The sequence below is a fragment of the Siphateles boraxobius genome, unplaced genomic scaffold (genome assembly GCF_051911475.1).
Source record: "Siphateles boraxobius isolate OS27281-9 unplaced genomic scaffold, OSU_SipBor_1 31, whole genome shotgun sequence".
NCBI lineage: Eukaryota > Metazoa > Chordata > Actinopteri > Cypriniformes > Leuciscidae > Siphateles > Siphateles boraxobius.
Window position 1 is genome coordinate 161,259 of NW_027508931.1, and position 22,353 is coordinate 183,611.

At 42.2% G+C, this 22,353-nt stretch overlaps 1 protein-coding gene across 50 annotated transcripts in view; it reads right to left on the bottom strand.

The window, feature by feature from the left end:
* The window catches only part of mef2aa (myocyte enhancer factor 2aa), a 104,397-nt gene that overhangs the window by 17,441 nt on the left and 64,603 nt on the right, over nt 1-22,353 (bottom strand). For 25 of the 50 annotated variants that reach the window (XM_077248733.1, XM_077248741.1, XM_077248746.1 and 22 more), the window contains 2 exons: nt 5,015-5,149; nt 3,190-3,415 (listed from right to left, as the gene is read on the bottom strand). In XM_077248733.1, coding sequence (XP_077104848.1) covers nt 3,190-3,415; nt 5,015-5,149 — 361 coding nt within the window. Of the gene's footprint in view, nt 1-3,189; nt 3,416-5,014; nt 5,150-5,214; nt 5,347-22,353 lie in introns of all 50 variants that reach the window. The other 25 variants (XM_077248752.1, XM_077248747.1, XM_077248738.1 and 22 more) reach the window with 2 other exon arrangements.

Here is a 22,353-nt window from a genome sequence, read left to right on the forward strand (position 1 = left end):
CAGCAGTTAAGAAAGCATCTGATCATAGCGACATGGATATATATGTCAAGTCATGCTTGTTTATATAGCATTTTGTACAATATATAAGTGTTTACCAGCCAGAGTGAACTTTTCCAGAAAGTTTGCTTTGGCAGGCGGTTTTGAACACCCGATATGAGCTCCAAATGAACTTTGTTTTGGCCTGATTTTGTTTAAAATGACACACCAGTTAATTCGTTTTAGCTTGAAGTATATCAGTGCCTTAAGTTTTCCAGCAAATAAACTAAACAAAAAAAAACCCCAGCAAATTAGGGCAGGAGGAATCTTCAAGATCATGTGAGAGAGCATGAATCTCATAGCTTGTTGTTCCAGCAGTCATGCTCTTGTGCTCGGATGCTTTGTAATGTTGAAAAAGTAGCCCTGGTCTACAGCTGACATAGACAGAGCGGCCCACTAGAGAATGGAGGCAACCCTTGTATTTGTAACTGTCAGAGAAAAACAGTTGGACACATGACCTTGTGTGCGTCCTTGGTGACTTGAAAGTGTGTGTACACACAAGCAGCAGGGCAGAGACTCTCACAGCTGCCGCCATTTTACATCATCACATGACTGTTTACACCCGCTTTATCAAACGCCTGAACCCACAAGTCAGCACCGGTTTTCTGTGAATGATAATTGACTGTGAATGATAATTGTTATATGCTAATATATATATATATATATATATATATATATATATATATATATATATATCTTTTTTTCATGAGAAGCCATAGAAAAAACCCTTGACAATATCCTTCTGATGTCCTCATAAAGGGCAGAGTCACTTCAACATCCATCACTGGCTCATAACGATTTGGCCTAGATTTCCAAATATCAAGAGAGAAGGGGGTGGTGTGCTACTGTAACATGCCAGTTATACTCTTAGCAGAGGAGAAGCGAATGAGGGTGAACCGCTTATCTGATCACAGGGGTAAAGATGGTGCTACTCCGTTAGGACCAAGAAAGAGGGTAACATACTTCCTGAAAAAAAGATAGCCTATCTTACAAATCAACCATATCAATCATAAAAACAGAAACCGGATTCAGAAACCCCTGCAAAGCGAAACATCTATTGACACAGGAGCTGGTGCAGTCACCCCAGAGGACTAGCCCGCAGGGCTGGAGCCGACACCGCTTGGCACTGGGAGCTCTGTGAGGGTACCCAGCATGTCACCTAATGAGATGCACAAAATGAGATGATTAACCATCTGCATCTTTTATCTCCAAGTGTGTGGGTACATGTGTGTGACAGGCCAGCCTTCACACACAGCGCTCTGCTCCCTTTAGTGTGTCAAACAAATTTCAATGTTGCGGAATTTTAAGGAGTGAAACTGCTTGCGAAGGCAATAATAACTATTGCTCATCTCATACTTTGGGATTTGATTTTGAACAAACCCTTATTTCTAACTATAAAGATTTAGTGTATATTATACACTGTTTGTGCTACGGACATGAATGTTTTTGCAAATTGTATTACTTATCTAAGTGAGCTGACATCTTTCGCCTGGCAGGAAATAAAATGTACTAGTTATTCTTTAGCACCTAACATTTTCTGAACTGTATACCTTAATTATATATAACAAATAATACTGTTCAAAAGTTTGGGGTCAGTGAGATATTTTTTTTTTTTAAATAAATTAATAACCTTATTTAGGAAGAATGCATTCAATTGATCAAAGATGACAGTAAATATGTTTATAATGCTAAAAAAAAACCTTTCTATTCATCAAAGAATCCTGAAAATAAATGTATCACAATTTCAACAAAAATATTAAGTAGAACGACCATTTTTAACATTAATAATAATAAGAAATGTTTCCTGAGCACCAAATCTGCATATTATAATGATTTCTGAAGGATCATGTAAAATAATAGCTGTTGAAAATGTAGCTTTGCCATCACAAAAATGTATTGCTTTTTAAATTTTAATAATATAGAACAAATTAAACTGTAATATTATTTCACAATATTGCTGCTTTATTGTATTTTTGTTTAAATAAATGCAGCCTTGGTGAGCATATGAAACTTCTTTCAAAAACATTTAAAAAATTATGCCGACCCCAAACGAAGTGTGTATCTAACTCCCTTTGATAGATGACGACTAATTGAGAGCGTTTTCTGTTTTCAAACAGTATTATAAACTTGCACTTCTCTGCATTTCGGGTACGACTGCATAGGCCCAGTGAATCCAGACTTTTTCAGTGTAATGTAAACATAAAAAATCTGAATCACAGAATCTCCCCTAAGTCAACTACACAAGATACTCTCAATCAAACCTTTGCCATCATGATTTCAAACAGCATTTGCACTATCGAGTACAACCTCCAGAGAGCGTGTGCTGGCCTGTGGAGGACTAGTGTTGTTTGGGTGGTGTTGAGGTCAGTAATGGCTGTTGTTGGAACATCAAACATTATTTTGCAGCGATGCAACGCAACAGTGTTTTTGCACTCTACTATCATCATGCCTCCCTCCTACATAGCAACAGAGATAAAAGGATGACTAATGTGTCCAGTGCAGAAAAACATGCATTTAACACTTGTGTTACATCTTGAGGACGTATAAGCCACACAAGGGCCAAATGCAAAACAGCTATTTATGGATTTTCAGGTTGCAAGGTTCCTTATAAAAGTTCAGTGTAAATCTAAAAAGCTTTTCGCTGCATTTTCATATATTGTCACAGGAAAAATGTTTATGAAACACATCACAAGTGTATTCACTATCAGTACGTCTGTCTGTCTTTCATTTTTCACACTTGGGTTGGTGTGGCCCAGTCACAGAGCCCACTGCTGTCAGACCAGCTTAAAGATCAGATGGTATTAAAGCCTGCAGTTGTCATGGAGACCACTTCCAGGAGACTACTAATTGATCTCACTTCCGTTTCACTCATGTTAGTGCTGAGAAGGTGTGAAACACAAAGCATAACAAGAAATATATAGATGTCTGTGCATTGAAGCTGGGAAACAACATTACTTCTCCATTATTACAGATATCTTATAATGTGAGAAAAAAACAAAAAAAATCTGTAGTGAATTTTAAAAGCAAAGCAATAAGACAGAAACCACATCTCTTGATATATACGTCATTACAATAGCAGAATCCCATGACCGATCTGTGCCTGCCCCACTTTTGCTGGGAGTAATGAAAGAATGTTGAGGGAATAACACTAACCTGCGTTGCCTGTGCTGGGGGGCCTCTGTGGGGGCCCGCCAGACACTACGTTTCTGTGCAGAGAACCCTGAGGAGGAGACAGCATGGCACCGTCACTCAGAGAGGCAGTGGCGACCGACAGGCTCTGGCTGCTGAGAGAGGCCCCGGGGTTGTAGGACATGGCATTGGGGTTCGTCACTGGCACAGCCACATGCATGGAGAAGTTCTGCGGGGGCAAGGCCGTCGGCTGGAAGAGAGACACACACATGGCTTTTATGTGAGAGGCATTAGAAACTGATATTTGATCTAAGTATCCCAGTATCAATATTGACATTCAGACAGATAACTGCAGAGTCATATCTCAACAAGAAACGATATAATCATTTAGCCTGGATTTTCAGGTAGAATGGGCCATAATGGTGCACTGCACATATCTTCAGGCCTCTACCAGAAGTGAAAGATGACCCCTGAGCTTTGGTGCTTTTATCATACAATGGAGGAAAACAGGAGATAGATTGCTGGGTGGAAAAATGTAATCTCAGGAGGGAATATCTACGGATCACCTTGGGCTGTCCAAAAAGCCCGGCATTAAGTGAGAAATACTCCTGGAAAACAATTCTACTATTGGGAGTCATTTTCACTGTGCTCTGAACACCAATTTTTTACCCAGGCTCAATACATAAAACAACATCTTGAGATAAAATATTTTACGAAGGCATGCAAATTTGGGAAATTTCTTGAAATAGCTCTCCAGTCAAGTATGGCTATAGCCAGCACTGCACTTGGCCGTTTTCACAGAACAAAACAAATAAATCACATACAAAAACAAACAAGAAGGAAATCATACGACAGCAACAGTGGCACCTTAATCAAAGGAACAGGCAGTGCATTGCTGACTATCCATAGAGTTATTCAGAGTGAGTGTGAGCAGGGTCAGTGTGAGGCCACTCAATTCACTTAATAGTGCAGCGAGCCAGTTAGTGAGTATATTAGTATGTTAATAACTCTAGCTTTGTTAATGTCCATTTGGTGCAGTGAAAATAATCGTCTGACACCATCTATCAGGTGCAGAATCTTATGGTCATCACCTAATAAGATCACTATTATTACTAGCTTGAACTTGAAAAAGGTTCAGTTTTTTGATTGTGCTTGGATTCTGGGTTCTGGAAGGACTGAAGAAATTGTCCTGGGAGATGAACAAACAAACCCAGGTTTTGCCACCCACCAGAAGAGTGAGACAAAAAGAAATCAGTTCTAATGTGTGGAGGAGAAACGGTGAGAAAGTCGCTCCATCTTTATACAATGGCAAATCTTTTCCATCACATGACTTGAACAGAGCACAGCACAGAGAGAAAAGATTCAATTTCCAGATCTGTTGGGGAGAGTGCTGAGATGAACACATCAATTACCTGGACATCGAGGCATTCTCTCCCCCAAAAAATACCACAAATACATCACACCTCTACTGTTTGTTTGTTTTTGCAGTATTTCAGGTCACTAATCAAATAAGCACATCCGTGGGTGTTTTTATTCAACTTTTCACTTGTATAGTATTTATGTAGTGTATCTTATTATTTTAGAAATGTATAAAAAAAGGTGGGGGTGGGTGGGGGGGTTAATAACTCCAAACAATGTGATCTTATTAGGGTCAGAGAAAAGGGCTGCAAAATTAAAGAGAAAAAAAGTGCACTTCCAATGGACAAAAAAAAAAAAAAAAGAGTATGCTTTAAAAAAAAAAGGTCCTTAGGTGCTGACAGTGGTTGCAGGGTGAGGCAATGAAAAAAGGGGGAGAGGGGGGAGTATCCTTTCTGCCACAAAGCCAAGCAAAAACATTGCATTTACTTACGATTTTATGATTTCGCATCATATTATCAAACTCTTCATTAATTTTTTTATATTTTTCTTCTGTGTGAGGGGTGAGGACATATGAGGCGTCAGGATCCGGGCTATCACAGCCTCTGTGTTCTTTCTTGTTAAGCGCCTGTAGTAAACATCAACATAAAAAGAGGGATCAACACAAAAAGGCAGGGAGAAAGCAGTACTTACACCACAGCGCTTGTACATTAAATCACTCTCTTCGTTTAGTTTGCCGAAACGATCGTCCATGAGGGGACTGTGACCGAAACAGTCATCTGGATCAGGACTGGGACAGTCATTATGGCCTTTGTTTCTTAATTTCTGAAAATGAAATTGGAAAATTCACACATACATAGACATATGTCAACCCTGTTTAGCTCTTATCGTTGGGTTTATTTAAACAATGTAAAAGCAATTGACTGGTTAGTAATTATGATAATTAACTACTTAAATAATATGAGGCAGAACATTTTGATAAAATGCATTCACAGAATTTAATAAAGAAATACAGTTATTGAACTTTACTACAATTGCATGCTGCTTAGAAAACACAGAGGAGCTGCGATCAGGATGTTGAAATTGCACTGGTAACAGTTCAATGGATAATTCGGCAAATACATTAAGAGGTAATACGCTGATGGTTGCATCATACCTATTGCATTAGCCCCTGGGGAGGAAATTGAATTGTCACTCCTTATCCTTTCCCTTAAAAACATTAGGCTGGGAAAAAAACAGATTGTCTTTTCTCTCTCTGCGTTTCTCTCCCTCTCTCCTCTTTGCTCTCTTCCTTAGGAACATACATTTCCCTCAGCATGTGTGTGTCGCGATTCATATTTCATTATCTTTCAGTTATCATAAGCCACCCAGCTGGAAGACACACACACATAAGAGGATCCCACAGTGCAGCGCTTTAGAAGCTCTTTCACTGTAATTCAGCACACCTGTCACTCACAGAAGCCTATCAGAATGAATGCAATGTACAAATTGAATGAATTAACATATCCGGTCACTAGCATTTAAGTGTGAAGAGGACTGATTATTTTAAGAGGAAACTGCAAGGGGCACAGCACCTAATGTAAAAATAGCCATTTTTACCCTGAAGGAGCGGAATAATTTCTTTTGTCAGAGGGGAATCTACTGGTAACATCTACTGGTAACATGTTACTTAAGGCTAGTATAATGATTTTTATTATCTATTTATAGATGGTCCTAAAAATAGTGTAATGCATTAAAATGCATCATCACAATACATAATTTAATATACCATCATGCATTATTGCATTTAAAGGAAAAAGTGTTAATAGGTGAAAATTGTATTGTAGTGTAGCCTGTTATAAGTATGTACAAAACATAATGATAATGATCATCTATAAAATACATCACACAATTTCATGCACCATTCTGAATTATAATTGATTTGGAAAATATAAATGTAATATTACATAACTTATCCGTGTAAATAAAATGTATATAATTAAATATAAATTAATATTTAATGAAACGATTTATAATGCATTTGCAATAACACTATATGGCATTACGAATACCTTCATAATGCAAAATGCACTGATTATTGTTTTTAAGTAAACTGTTAACCTTTTATTTTTCAAACTCTCCATTACCAATCAGACCGGTTGCATCAACAAGATAACAGCGAAGGTTGCCAAAAAGGGAAATCTTCATTTTATGCCCTGATGTGTTTCTTACTAGATAGATCTCCTGTAATAAGACTATCTCAGGGTGATTTGGCAGCAGAGGTCACATGTTCTTTCAGATGAAATAGTCATGTTTTGAAGGAAGTGAAGCCCCTACACTAACAAGCCCCTTAGTCGTTGTATCTATCACGATGTGTGTGAGAGTGTAGGTACGTGTGGGTGTGTGTGAGTGTGCCTTTAGAGTGCAGCTGCTGTCCTCTGGTATTTCTGTGACTGTAGAGTGAGATCTTTGTTGATCCTTATCTACTTTATCTAACATGTGCAACCGAGCTCAGCACTGTGTGAAGTCAAACATCACAACGCATTCGTACAGATGCACAGAAACAATCTATACATGTGCACAATGAGCGCTGCTCTGCGCTGTCGAAGCAAAAAAACAAAATGCAATTGGTATACTACTTACATCTACAGATATATGGCTTTTCTGGGACCATCTGTAACCATAAAGCCTTTTACTGTGGTGCCGAAGGTGGCTCTCGCTCTCTCTCCCGGGTCATTTCCTGTTTACAGGGCCCTATGTGGATCTCTGTAACACTGTGTTTACCAGTGAAACTATGCACTTTCTCCCCCAGAGTGCCACAGATTCCACCAGGACCTGCAAATTATTGTCCCAACCTGCTCATTATGTGGCAAGCGCTGTGGCTGGAGCTGGGCAGCGAGGTCTGTGTGAGCAGGGCAGGGCCGCTGACTTCCACAGTAACCCTAGGGACACACCCGTCCGCTGGGGCCTGAGTCTGCAGGGAGGGGCCCATGGGGATATCTTGGCCGCCAGTCCAGCCTCCTCATGGGCACACAGTGCTCATGAGCAAAACAACATTTCCAAACAAAGGAATGTGATGGAACTACATTATAGAGTAGACCTTAATCAGAGTAGATGTCATATCAAATCGGGGTGGGAATTGGCAAAACATTTGACGATTCGATAGTATTGCGATATTTGGGCCAAGATTCAATATTATTTCAATTCTTAACATATTGTGATACAGCAAGTATTGCGATTCTATTCTGCGATATATTGTGATTCATGTCCCCCATATTATTCAAAGGCATTACAAAAAAGGAGGAACATAAGACTGCTCAACTCACTTCAAATGTCACATTTAATTCTGTAATCATTATCTTCTACACATTAACTGAAGTGCAAAAAGTTAGGAGGGTAGTGCAAAAACTTGAAAACTTGTTCTTGAACATTCAGGACACAGGACCTTATCACAGGACAGGAGGACGTAATTATTCTCTGAATAGAAGACCTCTCACATGAATGGTGAGCTCCCAGCACATAACTTAAAATTATTTCAATACAATAGAGTAACATAAAGCAGACATAAATGAGTAACATAAGCCTGAGGATAATCATAAAACCGAAATTTGAAATTGCCTTTGAATGCAGTGGCGGTTCTACATTGAATTACACCCTGGGCGAGATCACCTTAGAGCGGTGATCCACAAACAGTCATATTTTATTATAAAAACATAAGTTAAAGAGAAAATTATATTTCTCAATTGCATAAATCCTTCATTACATTCAACATTGCCAAAAGACAATGAACACAATTCTGCACAAACTATGACAGTGTAAGTTATCAGAACTTAAATATACACTATACATAAATGTGCCAAAAATATATACAATCAGGTATATAAAAAATTAACAAGAGCAGAAAGCAACAATAATATAAAACATTAAGAATAATATACAAATAAAATATAGAATAAATATTCTATAGCACAAATACGTAATCACACAAATGTGAAAACACACTAAAGAGAATCTAATTATTACACCAATGCACTAAGAACAGAACATTCGCTGTCATCATGAGGGCATTATAACTGTGTCATGAATATTTTTTTTGACCTCAAATACAGAGGTAAAAATTGAATTTGTCATTAAAATGTCATTGTACCACTGTAGTTGTGGTCAAGAAAAGTATATATGACTTGAAACTACCTACAGAGTCAATACTAAACCAATTCACCTTGGTGAGGTGACCCACATAATCGTTTTGTATTACTTATTTTTATTAGCCATTTCAACAATTTAAAAAAAAGGAACTATAGGCCTGTAATTATAATATTATGAATGAAATGTGCGTTATTTTGGAAGAAAGTCGAGGTGGTGTGACTGACTTTAGCCAACTAATTCCATTAGAGTATTGCTGATACAGTGCTCCTGCTACGCGCTGCCAAGCCGCCTCTGCGTGCGGTGTGTGAATGCTGGGCGCCGAAAAAAATATGCGCTGCTAACGCGTGCAGTGTGAAACCTTTACTGTCTATGTGTGAAACCGGCGTCACACACGTCATGGACGGCACCTTCTCAGCAAGCAGGGGCGCCAATTCCCCACACAGTGGGGGAAATGATAGATGATAGAAAACCGCTTTGCGGCGCAGAGGATTTTTTTTTTTTTTATTGCTCGTCGCGCCCCCCATGTGACATGAAAAAATGCCGGCCCGGGCGACTGCCTGGTTCGCCCGTGCCTAAAACCGCTACTGGTTGAATGCACGACAACAAAGCACCTCAACAAGCGCCACCTTGTGGATGTAATACGCAAATATAAATGATCAGTGAAAACCCTAAAGTAAAACAGATCATTTTAAAATTGAATATTGCAATACTTTGCGCTACTGTATATAATTGCGTGCGCAAAATATTGCGATATTGAACAGAATCTATTTTTCCCCCACCACTAATATTAAATTGTACACGGATGAAAGCACCTCTGATGTGTGTTTAAATACGTTATTAACAACTGTTCCATAAACACTGCACATCATTTTTGTAAACGCAGTTGTCACTACCTTAATTTTTCGGGAGTTAATTCAGTTGTAGAAAGCAGTTGTCACTCCCATGAACTGAACTCTGTGTACAGAATACGATTAAGCAATAAAAGGTGAACTGACAACCGAATTTAGATGCAGTGTGTACTTGGGTCACTATCATGAACAGTTTGACAAAAGGAAGCAACACAATCGCACTTTATACACCCTTTGTCTTGCAAAAGAGCTACATTTGCACATTCCCAGACTGCACCATGCCGTGCTTTAAAGTCTAAAGGACTGGGATGGCACGCTGGTAAGTCCTTCTTAAAAGGCTTGGCATGTTTTGGATGTCCCACAGACACTGCCCGCAGCTCTAGTAATTGGATCACTAAATCAGCACATGTCCAAACAGGTGTCCCTCTCCCCAACACCTGTCAGACCCTTCACCTTACGATCCAGCCAATCAGGAGCCTCTGCATGTCAGCATGGCCATAGAAGGTCACATCGTGTCAGTGCTGCATTACAGCAGATAAAAGATGCTGCCAGTGAGCGATCCAAGTGAATCCATTAAATACAAGCACAGATGGGGGCATGAGGTTGATCACGATGGATAATTTGCATTCTTAAATACACCTTTAAGTGTATGGCTGTCATGATCTCTCATCAACAGGCCAAAGTGATGACTGCATGCAGCATCCTTCCAACCTTCGCAAAAAATATTCTTTGTAAAGACAGCATCAGATGAGATTATGGCTGTGTTTGAAAATCTAGTGAGATGCCTCTAGACAGCATTTTTCTGGGTATTAAAGATGCGCTTTGAGCATCTGAACAAACATTTGCTTAATTTAATGTTCTAATATTGTCTAATACGGTAAATTTTGCCAGGGGGAAAGAACTCATATTGTTATTAGAGATGGCTGGCTTATTCGGGGTACGTGTGTGTGAGACTGGATTGTGAGTGTGAAAGAGGGAGAGTGGGCAGTGCTGGCGTAAGCAGTTCTGGAGAGGGAGCTGAAAACTCATATTGTGTAATCTGTTCAACATGTCCCGTATAGCTCTGAGTCAGTGGGACACCTGCCAATATTAGTACCATTATTATTATTATTATTTAATAGAACGCTCGCTAGACCTGTATTGATAAACTTTGCCAATCAGCACAAAAAATGAGAGACTGGCATAAAGCCAGCACGACATAACTATGTAGTGAGGGATTTCAATGTTTGTGTGTATGTGTTTGAGATAAAAGGAGAACTAAATTACGAAAGAGAGGGAAAGAGAGACATACTTAAAAAACAAACAATTAAAAAACTTCTATAACACACAGTGACAGAATAATCTGAAGGCTGCCCGTCATTTTGACAGTTTACACTGAGGGTGATGCATATTGTAACTTGTAACTGTAATACCCATGTCCAGTTGGTGAATGTGCTTCAGTGTGGCAGCAGAGCTTGGGTTCAGCCTCCAAAACTAAATTTAAATTGCCACGAGAAGTCGTCTCAAAGACGCAAACTCTAATGACAATTGTCTCTGCATCAGTCTCCCTTGATGAGTTTGATATCCAGTTTAAGTTGATGCGGACCAGGAGGAAGATTTGTGTTCAGGCAGCAGAGCTCCGATTGAGTTTATTTCAGTTAATTTTTTTAAGTCTTTTTCATATAATCGGAATTTTATTTGGTAATATATTGCGCTGTTCATATTTGACTGTTCAGGCACAAAAGGTTGTGTATTAGTGGCCTCCACTGTCACTGCTGGAGAAAAAAAAAACTAACATTCATCTGCTTTGAGTGGTGTTGAACATGAAAAATGACACACAGTCTATGCTCATCTGAAAAATGTAAATATGTATGAAAACAAAAGCTATTAAAAGTTTATTATTAATCTATGAAAAACGAAATGATAAGTGATAATGACAGAATTTGTATGACCCTGTCCGTCAAAATGACGGACAATGAGAAAGTCTAACGCGACCTCTGTTTCAGTCTGTTCTCCACACAACACACACACACAGCTGCGTCACCGTACTGTATGATTTAATCAGAAATGGAGGATAAGCTCTCCACCCTCACTCCACCCATTACACAGCTCGCACTCTATCATCATCCTCCATTCTTTCTTCAGTTTTTCTTGCGGTTCTGCTTTATTTTGAATGCTAGGCCTACAATTTACGTCTATATTTTAATCTTCCTTTTTATCCATTTGCAGCACATGAATAAGTCAAATACAAAAGACATTTGACAGAACAGGGGAATGAGTGAAATGTTTTTTTCGAGGTATACTGTAAAATTCAAAGATGCATTTTTAATTTACGTTATTACAATCAACTTTGTGATTTTAGACAATATATTTAAACTTCAAAATAAATTGATTTGCAATAAATACATTAAAATATATTCAAATTAATTATTGCTGTAAGAAAGTGTTCTTTGAGGTTGTGTTCAGGGGTAGGGTTACAGGATAGAATATATAGTTTGTGTGTGTGTGTGTGTGTGTGTGTGTGTGTGTGTGTGTGTGTGTGTGTGTGTGTGTGTGTGTGTGTGTGTGTGTGTGTGTGTGTGTGTGTGTGTGTGTGTGTGTGTGTGTGTGTGTTGATTATCAACCAAAATTAGTTATTTACTTATTCCGCTTTTTTTCGATATATCGGGTATTTTCTAGTTAGAAATGTAGCTTCCTCTTATTTTAGATTCGGATTACTTTGCAATCATTTCATGCTAACTTGTAAGCTTAAGTATATAACCCTTCAAGAGCACTATCTCTTTAAGAGTGCATGTGCTTTAAAGAGTAAAAATGAGTTGACATAACCTTTATGGCTTTATGAATTTTAATATTGGAGCATCCCTAGCGGTAAACACCTTCTCCTGTTTGACATTTCTTGCAAATCACGTCTTTTTTTGTTAAACTTGACTCTAATTCTGCTTTCTTATTCAAGATGTTGTAAGTTTTTCACAGCATTTCTCTTTCCAGTAATCTTTCCAGTGACTCGTCAGAGAGCGTATGAGAGAGGGAAGTTGTTTGCATGCTCAACAATCATATATTGTTGCATTCAAAATGGAGGCATGGTTTCTCTCTGGGCGACTGGTATACTGTAATCTGTCCTAACCTCATTTCTAGCAGGCATCTCCATATCTTTGGTCCTACAGAGTCGTCCCTGTAGCAACACTGAGCAGCATGCTAATCCTTATGACATCACCACTGTGTCCAGTGCATTTTGTTTATCATGATTATCCAAGCGGAGAGTGAGCAGTACTCTTAAAACTTTGAGCAGAGAGGAAGTCAATAGGAAAATGAACAAAAAAAATTAAAGTTGTAAATAAAACAAAGATTACTGGAGTATGTTTTACATGAAAACGTCTCGGTTACGTATGTAACCCTAGTTCCCTGATAGGGAACGAGACGCTGCGTCAAACGCTGCGGGAACGCCCCTGCGTTGTGCGTCATGAAGCACGTATGGAATCAGCCCAATGGAGAGATGAAACGTCATAGGCGGGTGACGTCATCGACCAGGAAACTATAAAGCACCCCAAAAACACAAGCGCATTAGCTTCTGATAGGCTTGAAGGAAGCGCTAACGGGAGTGCCGGGAGTATGGCGGAGCGACGCAGCGTCTCGTTCCCTATCAGGGAACTAGGGTTACATACGTAACCGAGACGTTCCCTTTCAAGGGAACTTCGAGCTGCGTCAAACGCTGCGGGAACGCGAATACCCACGTCGCCATAGGACCAAATGACCGTCATGTGAGACTAGCGCACAGAGGACGAGAGCACCTGTGCCCCAGGGGTAGAGCTTAAGTCTAGGTCATAGAACTTAATAAAAGTATGCGGTGAAGACCATCCAGCCGCATCACAAACATCACTCAGGGAAACCCCCGACAAAAGAGCTTTAGAAGCAGCCATACTCCTGGTAGAGTGAGCTCGGACAACCAAAGGTGAAGGCTGGCCAGCCGACTCATAAGCAAGTGAGATAGCCTCAACCACCCACCTGCTCATTCTCTGTTTAGACGCCGGACACCCTTTCCTGGGTGGCCCGAAACATAAAAAGTTGTTCTGATTTCCTCCACAGGGCAGCTCTGTGGACATAAGCGTCTAATGCCCTAACAGGGCAGAGTGAATTAAGTTTCTCCTGGTCCGATGACATAAATGGAGGAGGACAGAAAGCCTGCAGAACCGTAGGTCTAACAATATTAGTAGGAACCTTAGGAACGTAACCTGGTCTAGGATGCAGAAAAGCTTTAACCATGCCAGGTGCAAATTCCAGGCACGAGGGTGAAACCGACAGAGCCTGCAAATCTCCGATTCTTTTTAGTGAAGAGATAGCAAGCAAAAAGATAGTCTTAAAAGTGAGAAACTTCTCGGGAACTTCTTCGATAGGTTCAAAAGGAGCTAGGGAAAGACCTTCTAATACAATGGCCAGATCCCAAGTCGGCACCCTCGTACGAACTGCTGGCCTCAGCCTCAAAGTGCCACGGAGGAAACGAGTTATAAGCGGGTGTCTCCCAAGAGAAACTCCACTGAAAGGGACGTGGTAAGCAGCTAGTGCCGCCACATACACCTTTAGTGTGGAGGGGGATAACCCTGTGGAGAAGCGCTCCTGCAGGAATTCCAGCACTGCACCCACTGGGCAGTTAACTGGGTCCTGCAGGTGTTCTCCACACCAAGAAGTGAAAAGTTTCCACTTCAAGGCATAAAGCTTCCTCGTGGATGGAGCTCTGGAGTTAAGAATGGTCTCAACAACCTCGGTTGAGAGACCGGAGTCTATGAGCTGGGCCCCCTCAGAGGCCAAGCCCACAGTTTCCACAATTCTGGGCGGGGGTGAAGTATCGTGCCCCCCGCCTGGGAGAGTAGATCCCTCCTGACCGGGAGCTCCAAAGGAGAACCGTCCAGGAGAGAAATCAGGTCCGCAAACCATACTCGGGCCGGCCAGAACGGGGCTACTAGTAGTAGACTGACCCCGTCCCGGCGGACCCTCTCCAGAACTCCTGGTAACAGAGCAATCGGGGGAAAGGCGTACAGACGTGACCTCGGCCACGGCTGCACCATAGCATCCAACCCCAGGGGGGCTGGAAGAGTGATGGAGAACCACCGATGACAATGAGTGGTCTCCTTGGAAGCGAATAGGTCCACCTCGGCGCGACCGAAACTCAACCAAAGGAGCTCCACCACCTCGGGGTGGAGTCTCCATTCCCCTGGCCTCGGCCCCTGCCTCGACAGGGAGTCTGCTACCACATTCAAATACCCAGGGAGATACATTGCTCTCAGAGATAGTAGCTTCCCTTGGGACCACAGGAGGATCTGACGGGCCAACTTGTAAAGCCGGCGAGACCGCAGGCCCCCCTGATGATTTATATAAGAGACCACCGACGTGTTGTCTGATTGAACTAACACATGATGGCCTCTCAGGTCTGTTAGGAAGTGTTTCAGAGCCTGAAACACAGCCAACATCTCTAGACAATTTATGTGCCACGAAAGATGATGATCCTGCCACAGACCTTGGGCTGGGCGACCACTCATGACCGCCCCCCACCCTGTGAGGGAAGCATCCGTCGTTAGCGTTATGCGACGACAAAGAGCCCCCAGCACAGGACCTTTGGATAGGAACCAAGTTTCTCTCCACATGACCAGAGCACGAAGGCAGCGCCGCGTGACTTTGAACGTGCGGAGCGGATTTCCCCTCGGGGAGAATCCCTTGGTCCTGAGCCACCACTGTAGCGGTCTCATGTACAACAGGCCGCAAGGTATAACGTTGGACGCTGCTGCCATCAGACCCAACAGTCTCTGAAACTGCTTGACAGTGAGTAGCTGGCCTAGCTTCACTTGTTTCACAGCTGAGAGAATCGAAGCGATGCGGGTCGGAGAGAGTCGCGCCCGCATCGATACCGAATCCCAAACGACACCCAGAAAAGTGGTCTTCTGGGAAGGAGATAATACACTTTTCTTTGCGTTCAGCCTCAACCCCAACTTTCTGATATGAGCGAGGACGACATCTCGATGCCGAACCGCCATCTGCTCGGTCTGAGCTAAAATCAACCAATCGTCGATGTAATTGAGAATACGAATGCCCTGAAGCCTCAGAGGCACTAGTGCTGCATCCATGCATTTCGTGAAAGTGCGGGGAGATAAAGCTAGGCCAAACGGAAGAACCCTGTACTGGTACGCCTCGCCCCCGAAGGCGAACCTCAGGAACTTCCTGTGTTGTGGAAGGATGGACACATGGAAGTATGCGTCCTTCAGATCTATCGTGACAAACCAGTCCTCGGACCTGATTTGAGACACGATCTGCTTGATAGTGAGCATCTTGAATTTTAGCTTCCCTACCGAGCGATTCAATATGCGCAGGTCTAAAATTGGACGCAACCCCCCATCCTTCTTTGGAACGATGAAATATCGGCTGTAATAACCTGACTCCAAACTGGGAGGAGGAACCCGTTCTATAGCCTCTTTTTGAAGGAGCGTTTTCACCTCTTGTTCCAATACCAGAGCCTGCTCGGGGCCCACCACTGTGTGCAGAACCCCTCTGAATTTTGGTGGACGACACCTGAACTGGATAGCATAACCCTTTTCTACTGTCTGCAGGACCCAATGAGATATTTTTGGAAGGCTTTTCCACTCTGCCAGAAATTCTACTAAGGGTACCAGCCTCTCGAGACTGGCCTCTGGTGTAACTTGAGCAGCAGACGCAGCGCCCTGTAACGGCGCACCGGCAGGGAACAACTGGTCTGACCGCTCTGAGACCCTCCTCAGAGGGAGCGAGCGTCCCTCGGGAAAGCGCTCGCTGGGATCGTCTGTGCCCCGGCATAAAGGCGGGGTTGGCAGAACGAGCCCCTGAGGGCACCGAGGAGGAATGGGCACCGTAAAAAGAGGTGAACACCTTTCCGCCTCGGTGGGGACCACCCTCAGCATCCTGAACGGCTTGGCGTCAGGACTTCTTCTTAGCCGAAGCCTTCTTAGCCAATATAACTGTCCTCAGATCAGTTCTACTGGGAGAAGGCTTCGGCTGAGAGTGTCGCGGCTGAGCCCACTGTCCAGCAGGGGGAGCACGAGACGCGACACTCTGCCTCTGCTGCGCTCTATGTGATGAGCTCGAAGACGGCCGGGGCTGCTCCCGCCCAGCAGCCCCAGGGACATGAACTTTAAGGGGAAGAAACTTTTTAAAAGCTGCAGTTTGTTTCTTTTCTTCTTGGAATTTATCGATAACTGAATTCACAGCATCACCAAACAACCCCATGGGAGAAAGAGGAGCATCTAAAAGAAAAGCTTTTTCTCTCTCTTTAATATTAGTCTGATTTAACCACAAATGTCTTTCTGCGGCCACCAGAGCTGCCATAGAACGACCCATTAATTTGGCCGATTCTCTGGTGGCACGCAGGGATAAATCAGCAGCCTGACGCAGTTCGCGAACTACGTCAGTACTGACCTCCTCACTCTCACTCATGTCCCTTAGCAGATCAGCCTGGTATGCCTGCAAGATTGACATAGTATGCAGACATGACGCGGCCTGACCTGCTGCCGAATATGCTTTACCCACCAAAGCCGAAGTGTTTCTTAAAGGCTTGGTGGGTAATGCCGGTGCCTTAAAAGATGATGCTGCTTCGGGGGAGAGATGGCTCGCAAGCGTCTCTTCCACACGAGGCAACGCACCATAACCATGAGCCTTGGCTCCCATAATATTAGCGTATGTTGAAGTCTGGGGACTAAACACTCTATATGACACCGGTTTTCTCCATGATTTCGACACCTCGGTGTGGAGATCATGGAAAAACGGCAGGCACCGGCGTGGAGGCTGCACACGTGACGGCAAAAATCTCTCATCCAACTTTGATTTAGAAACAGACTCCTGTCTAGTCACTGGCCATTCAATATTAAGTTTTTCAACAGCTCTTGTTAACACCTCCAAAAGCTCATCACTCTCAGGAGTGTGGGGTGGCGAATCCTCCACATCTCCCTCAACACTAACAACATCAAGTTCCTCAGAACTGGATAGCATTGGTGCCTCAGCCCGAGCGGAAGAAACCGCAGCGCGTGCTTCCGAACCCGGGACTGAGGCACTGGATCTCACAGGTGAAGGGAGAGATAAGGCAGAGCCCGTCTCAAACCCCGCTGTGAGATCCATCTGCGATCCCCACGATAAGCGCCGCCGCTCTGCCTCGGCAGAAGCGGGACCCGAACCGCGGGGAGCGCGCACCGAACCGCTCTCCTCAAAGAGCGACCGGCGGGAGCGGAGCGTCCTTAACGGCAAACGCTCGCAATGCTCACAGTCTGCTCCCTCGAGAGCAAACTGGGCATGCTGAACTCCCAAACAAACAACACAAAGATCATGTGTATCCCCGCTCGTTAAATAACGCGAGCAGGGAGGAACACACTTTCTAAACTGCTGTTCGTCCGCCATAATCTCTCAATATATATATATATAGGGATAAATTGTTTGTGTGGTGCAGGGTATGTAAGACAGACAATATCACACAGGGACAGATTCACATGTAGCGCGACTGAAAGCACAGAAGCTAATGCGCTTGTGTTTTTGGGGTGCTTTATAGTTTCCTGGTCGATGACGTCACCCGCCTATGACGTTTCATCTCTCCATTGGGCTGATTCCATACGTGCTTCATGACGCACAACGCAGGGGCGTTCCCGCAGCGTTTGACGCAGCTCGAAGTTCCCTTGAAAGGGAAATACTATTTCAGTCTTTTCTACTTAAAAATTTCATACTAAATTCATGTGTATTACTTTGTGAAAAGGTGGTTTGTGAAATACACTAGCAATTCCTGAGTGAAAATGGTTTCAAAGTAAATCCTACACCATTTTTCTATATAGTCAGTAGCTATCATTACAAGGAACTTGCACTTCCACTTTCTTTGTCCCTCACATGCTCACTAATGCCTATTCAATCAGAACAACATGACGTAACAAACCAATAATAGAATAAATGGCCCTTATAATAATGCATATGGTTAAGAAAATAGCTATACTAAGAAATTTCTCAGTGTGCTGCACTTCAGATCTCATTCTATGGGCTATCGAGTCAAAAACCAGGATGTGACCTCATGCGTGTCCTTCCTGCCTCTGTGCTATTGTCTGAGTGCTCCTCTCAGAGGAAGCTGGACAGCAGGGGCTCGTTTACAGTAAGCGGTAATTATGATTTCTGCGCAGCTGTTTAGAAAAAAACAATATACTGTGAAATGCGCCTCCCCACCCGAGAAAATCCACAGTCGTTTTCACGTCGGGTGCATCTCTTTCGCCCCATACCATAGTTAAATACCGCTAAGATTGCTGCTTTTATATGAATACACCAATTCTTATTAGCTAGTAAGAGTGTGTTACACTTCCAGGAGCAATAGTTTCCCACAAAGACAAGCAGATGTTCGCAGACTGTAGGCTGGCGGGTTTGATCAAGCTATTAGCAGCCACAGTGAGGGAAGGAACGCTTTCACAATCAAGGGTATTTTGAGACATGAGAGCAGATTGGGAATTGAAACCAAAAGTGAGGTGAAGGCATATCAAAGTCATCGCTCAAGTTTCCTTGCAACGATGTTGCTCTCCAATCCCACTGGCCTAAATAAATGATCTCATCTATTTAACAGTCTCATCTACAGTAAAACTATTACAGTTAATGACGAACAAAGGGAGGAAAGAAGTGAGAGATTTCGATGAGACAAATTAATCGTTTTCCTCATCCTTTCCCAATACCCATTTCCTCCTGAGCCCGTTAGTCTTTCTCTTTCTCACTACCTGTCTTTCATTCCCACCCGTCTTGACCCACAGACTGGATCATTAGCCATCAGAGCCCTTGAAACAATAGAGCCCCCCCCCACCCCCGCCCCGCCCCGAACCCCTCCGTTCCTGCTCTCCTCTAAAATATTCATAAGGTCAATTAGGAATTCCGATAAGGCAGAGAGGAGAAAGCAGAGAGGGTAGGTCGTGCCAGCAGGACGTCTGTTCTGTAACACTCTATACCCCTGCCACAGAGCAGGCCTCATCAATCTGTGAGAGCGCACCTCTCCTCAGGTACCTCACCTCATGAAAACCACCGGCCTTGACCGCGGCCTTGATACTCACATTGTGTGGTATGTTAGGTCAAAAGAAGGGACACAGAGGTGACGAATGGGCTGATAAACATATTTAACAAACAGCCCAATGGGCTTGTGGTGGACTGTTTCACACAGGCATTTATATATAAGGTGGTCGGTGGTTTTACCATTTTTCAGGTCATCAACTGTTAACAAAATAATTTCATGGACTCTCAAAACACGGTGGTTTCAGGTCGACAAGTCGCACGCAAAAACGCCAAGTACGCTTTGTTTGATTAAAAAGACACTGGATACAGATGCTGTAAATACACCTACAAGTGTCTGTAATCTCGATAAGCCTTTAAGTGAAGCGCACATACTTATAATGATTGTTTGGGATGATCTGCAGTACAGCAATGAAACTTTACCTTGAGTACACATTTGTCTTTCGTGGAAAGAAGACAAGCCTCCTACACATGACTCAGATAGAGAAAAAAACTGGTTTACATGAAAAGGGAGGGCATTATGGGAGAGGTTATCACTTTACTCTTCAGTAAATCAGGTGTTCTGTGCTGTGTTGCTGTCCTAACACTAATTCAAGTGGAAAGGAAGAAACAGAGTAGGTGTCTACTTCTTCATTTTCCTTGCATTCCAAATCATTTCTTGTTTTGCAATTGCAAATTAGTTTAGTAAAATAAGGTATGTACTGTACATGCAACATAAACACCTTTGAGACATTTGGGAATGTGTTATACAGCAAACTTTCTTTGAAGTCAAATCCATGGTGAGCCGCCAAGTTTTTACAATGAATCAAAGCGTATGCAAAAACCAAACCATAAGCAGTGTCAACTGATTTAAAATCCTTCCTCAGGCGGTCCAAATCACCACTGAGATCAATTCAACCCACTCCTGCAAAGAACAAACAATACATCGCTGAAAGAATTTTAATTGAAAGCATAACAATCGCTGCATGTGCCAGTTCTCGAACGCCAAATAATAATTTCCCCAAACTGCCGGACTGCCTGCACCCTCTACATTAGAAGAGCCGGAGTAAGTAAACATGATCTTTCACATCAACAGTGTTGAAATCATTACAGAGGCTATTTGGTCTTACGTCATCTGAGAATAATTCATGGCTGAAATTGGCAAACACGTGCCAGATCGTTGAGCTGGGAACCATGGAACAGTATCTGAGGTAGAGAGAGAAAGAGAGAGAGAATCCCCCATTCTTGCTCTTATTGAATTACATTCAATCATGTTTGCCTGCGTCGGAGATGCTTTTCCCCCTCCAACTGGAGAGTAATCAATAGTCAAAGAGGACACTTCCATTAGCTTTTGTGCCTGCTATCTAGGGAATGGTTCTGATGGTAACCAGGAAAAAGAAGGGAGGGAGGGAGGGGAGAGGTTTGTTAAGTTCAAGTAGACTGGGCACTTCATTGTTTCCATTTTTGCTTTCATTACACTGCTATGTTCTGCATCTAAGCATTGGAAATGAATGAAAGCCTCTTAATTGAGACCATTGAGATATTCTAGCACCAATACCATGAAAAGCAAAGTTCTATCGATTCCAATACCGGTCCCGGAAAAAATTGTTGTCATGTCCATTTCTCTCAAAACATACAGTAAGTTTGTAAAGTCTCATAAATATTATGAGAATACAGGGATGTATCACTCAGAAATATTTTCTATTTGTCTGTAAATATGATTTTTTTTCCTAGAGGACCTAGAGAACCCATAGAGGAGAGGGCAGGCATGGATCTGACATAGACACACCTATCAAGACTTAACAGGACAGAGAGCACAAGGGTGAAGACAGCCGCCAGATGTGGCTGCTCTTGTACTCTTTTTCATTCAGCCATCTGACATGTGAAGTTAAACAAAAAAAGCAAAAGCAGACAGTGGACACCTCAAAAACACCCAGTTATAAATAAAAACAAAATTTTCTTTTTTTAAAATTACTCAAAAAAATTATAAATAAATAAATAAATACGCCGTATATATAAATGGTTTACTATCTATTGGCAAGGCATGACCAAACATTATATAGATCTATTGAAATTACAACCAATAAAAATATGAGAATAATTTATATATTTCTTTATATGTATATATAATCTCATTGTTGGTAAGAAGAACTAATAATTAAATATTCATAACTAAATACATTAATATCAAGAAAGAATCCAACAGTTTACGCAGGATTAACTATCCAAATTAAAGTTTTGTTCTAAGTTAATTTCGCTTGACTGGAAGGATGGCTTTATTGATTTATGTTCATTACACTGAGCTATCAGCAGATTAAACTCAATGATTAGTTCAGTTGATAAACTGGCCTTTAATAAATGGTAGGAGTTCTGATTCAAGGTTGAAATCATTGCGATCCCAAAACCAGGTTGAGATTCTATGTAACTGTAACAATGTTTAAGATTCAGGGAAGAAGGAAGCGCAAACCGGTAAAAAAAAATACTAAAATAAAACTAATAAAAAAACAAAAGTATAAGCCAGCAGCCCCTCACGGACGACTGCTGGCCACACAAAACAGAAACAAAACGCAACATAAAATCAGGGCTGTTCCTCTCTCGATCTCCACTGTCGTCGCTCCTACTTTTATGCTTCCCTCGGCCTCGTCTTGCTCGCTACAGTACAGTAACTATTTCCATAATGTTTTCAAATCAATAATCTCAAAATGGCCAAATATATCATTTGTCTCAAAACTAGTTAACACTTTTCAGTCAGTTCAATAGTCAAAATATGTAGGCAACTGGTTGTAGGCCAGTACAAGGAAAATATTGTGGGCACCAATTTGCCTAATGTTCCTTGGAAAGCCTAAACAACAGTTTCAGCTTTGTGTTTTGT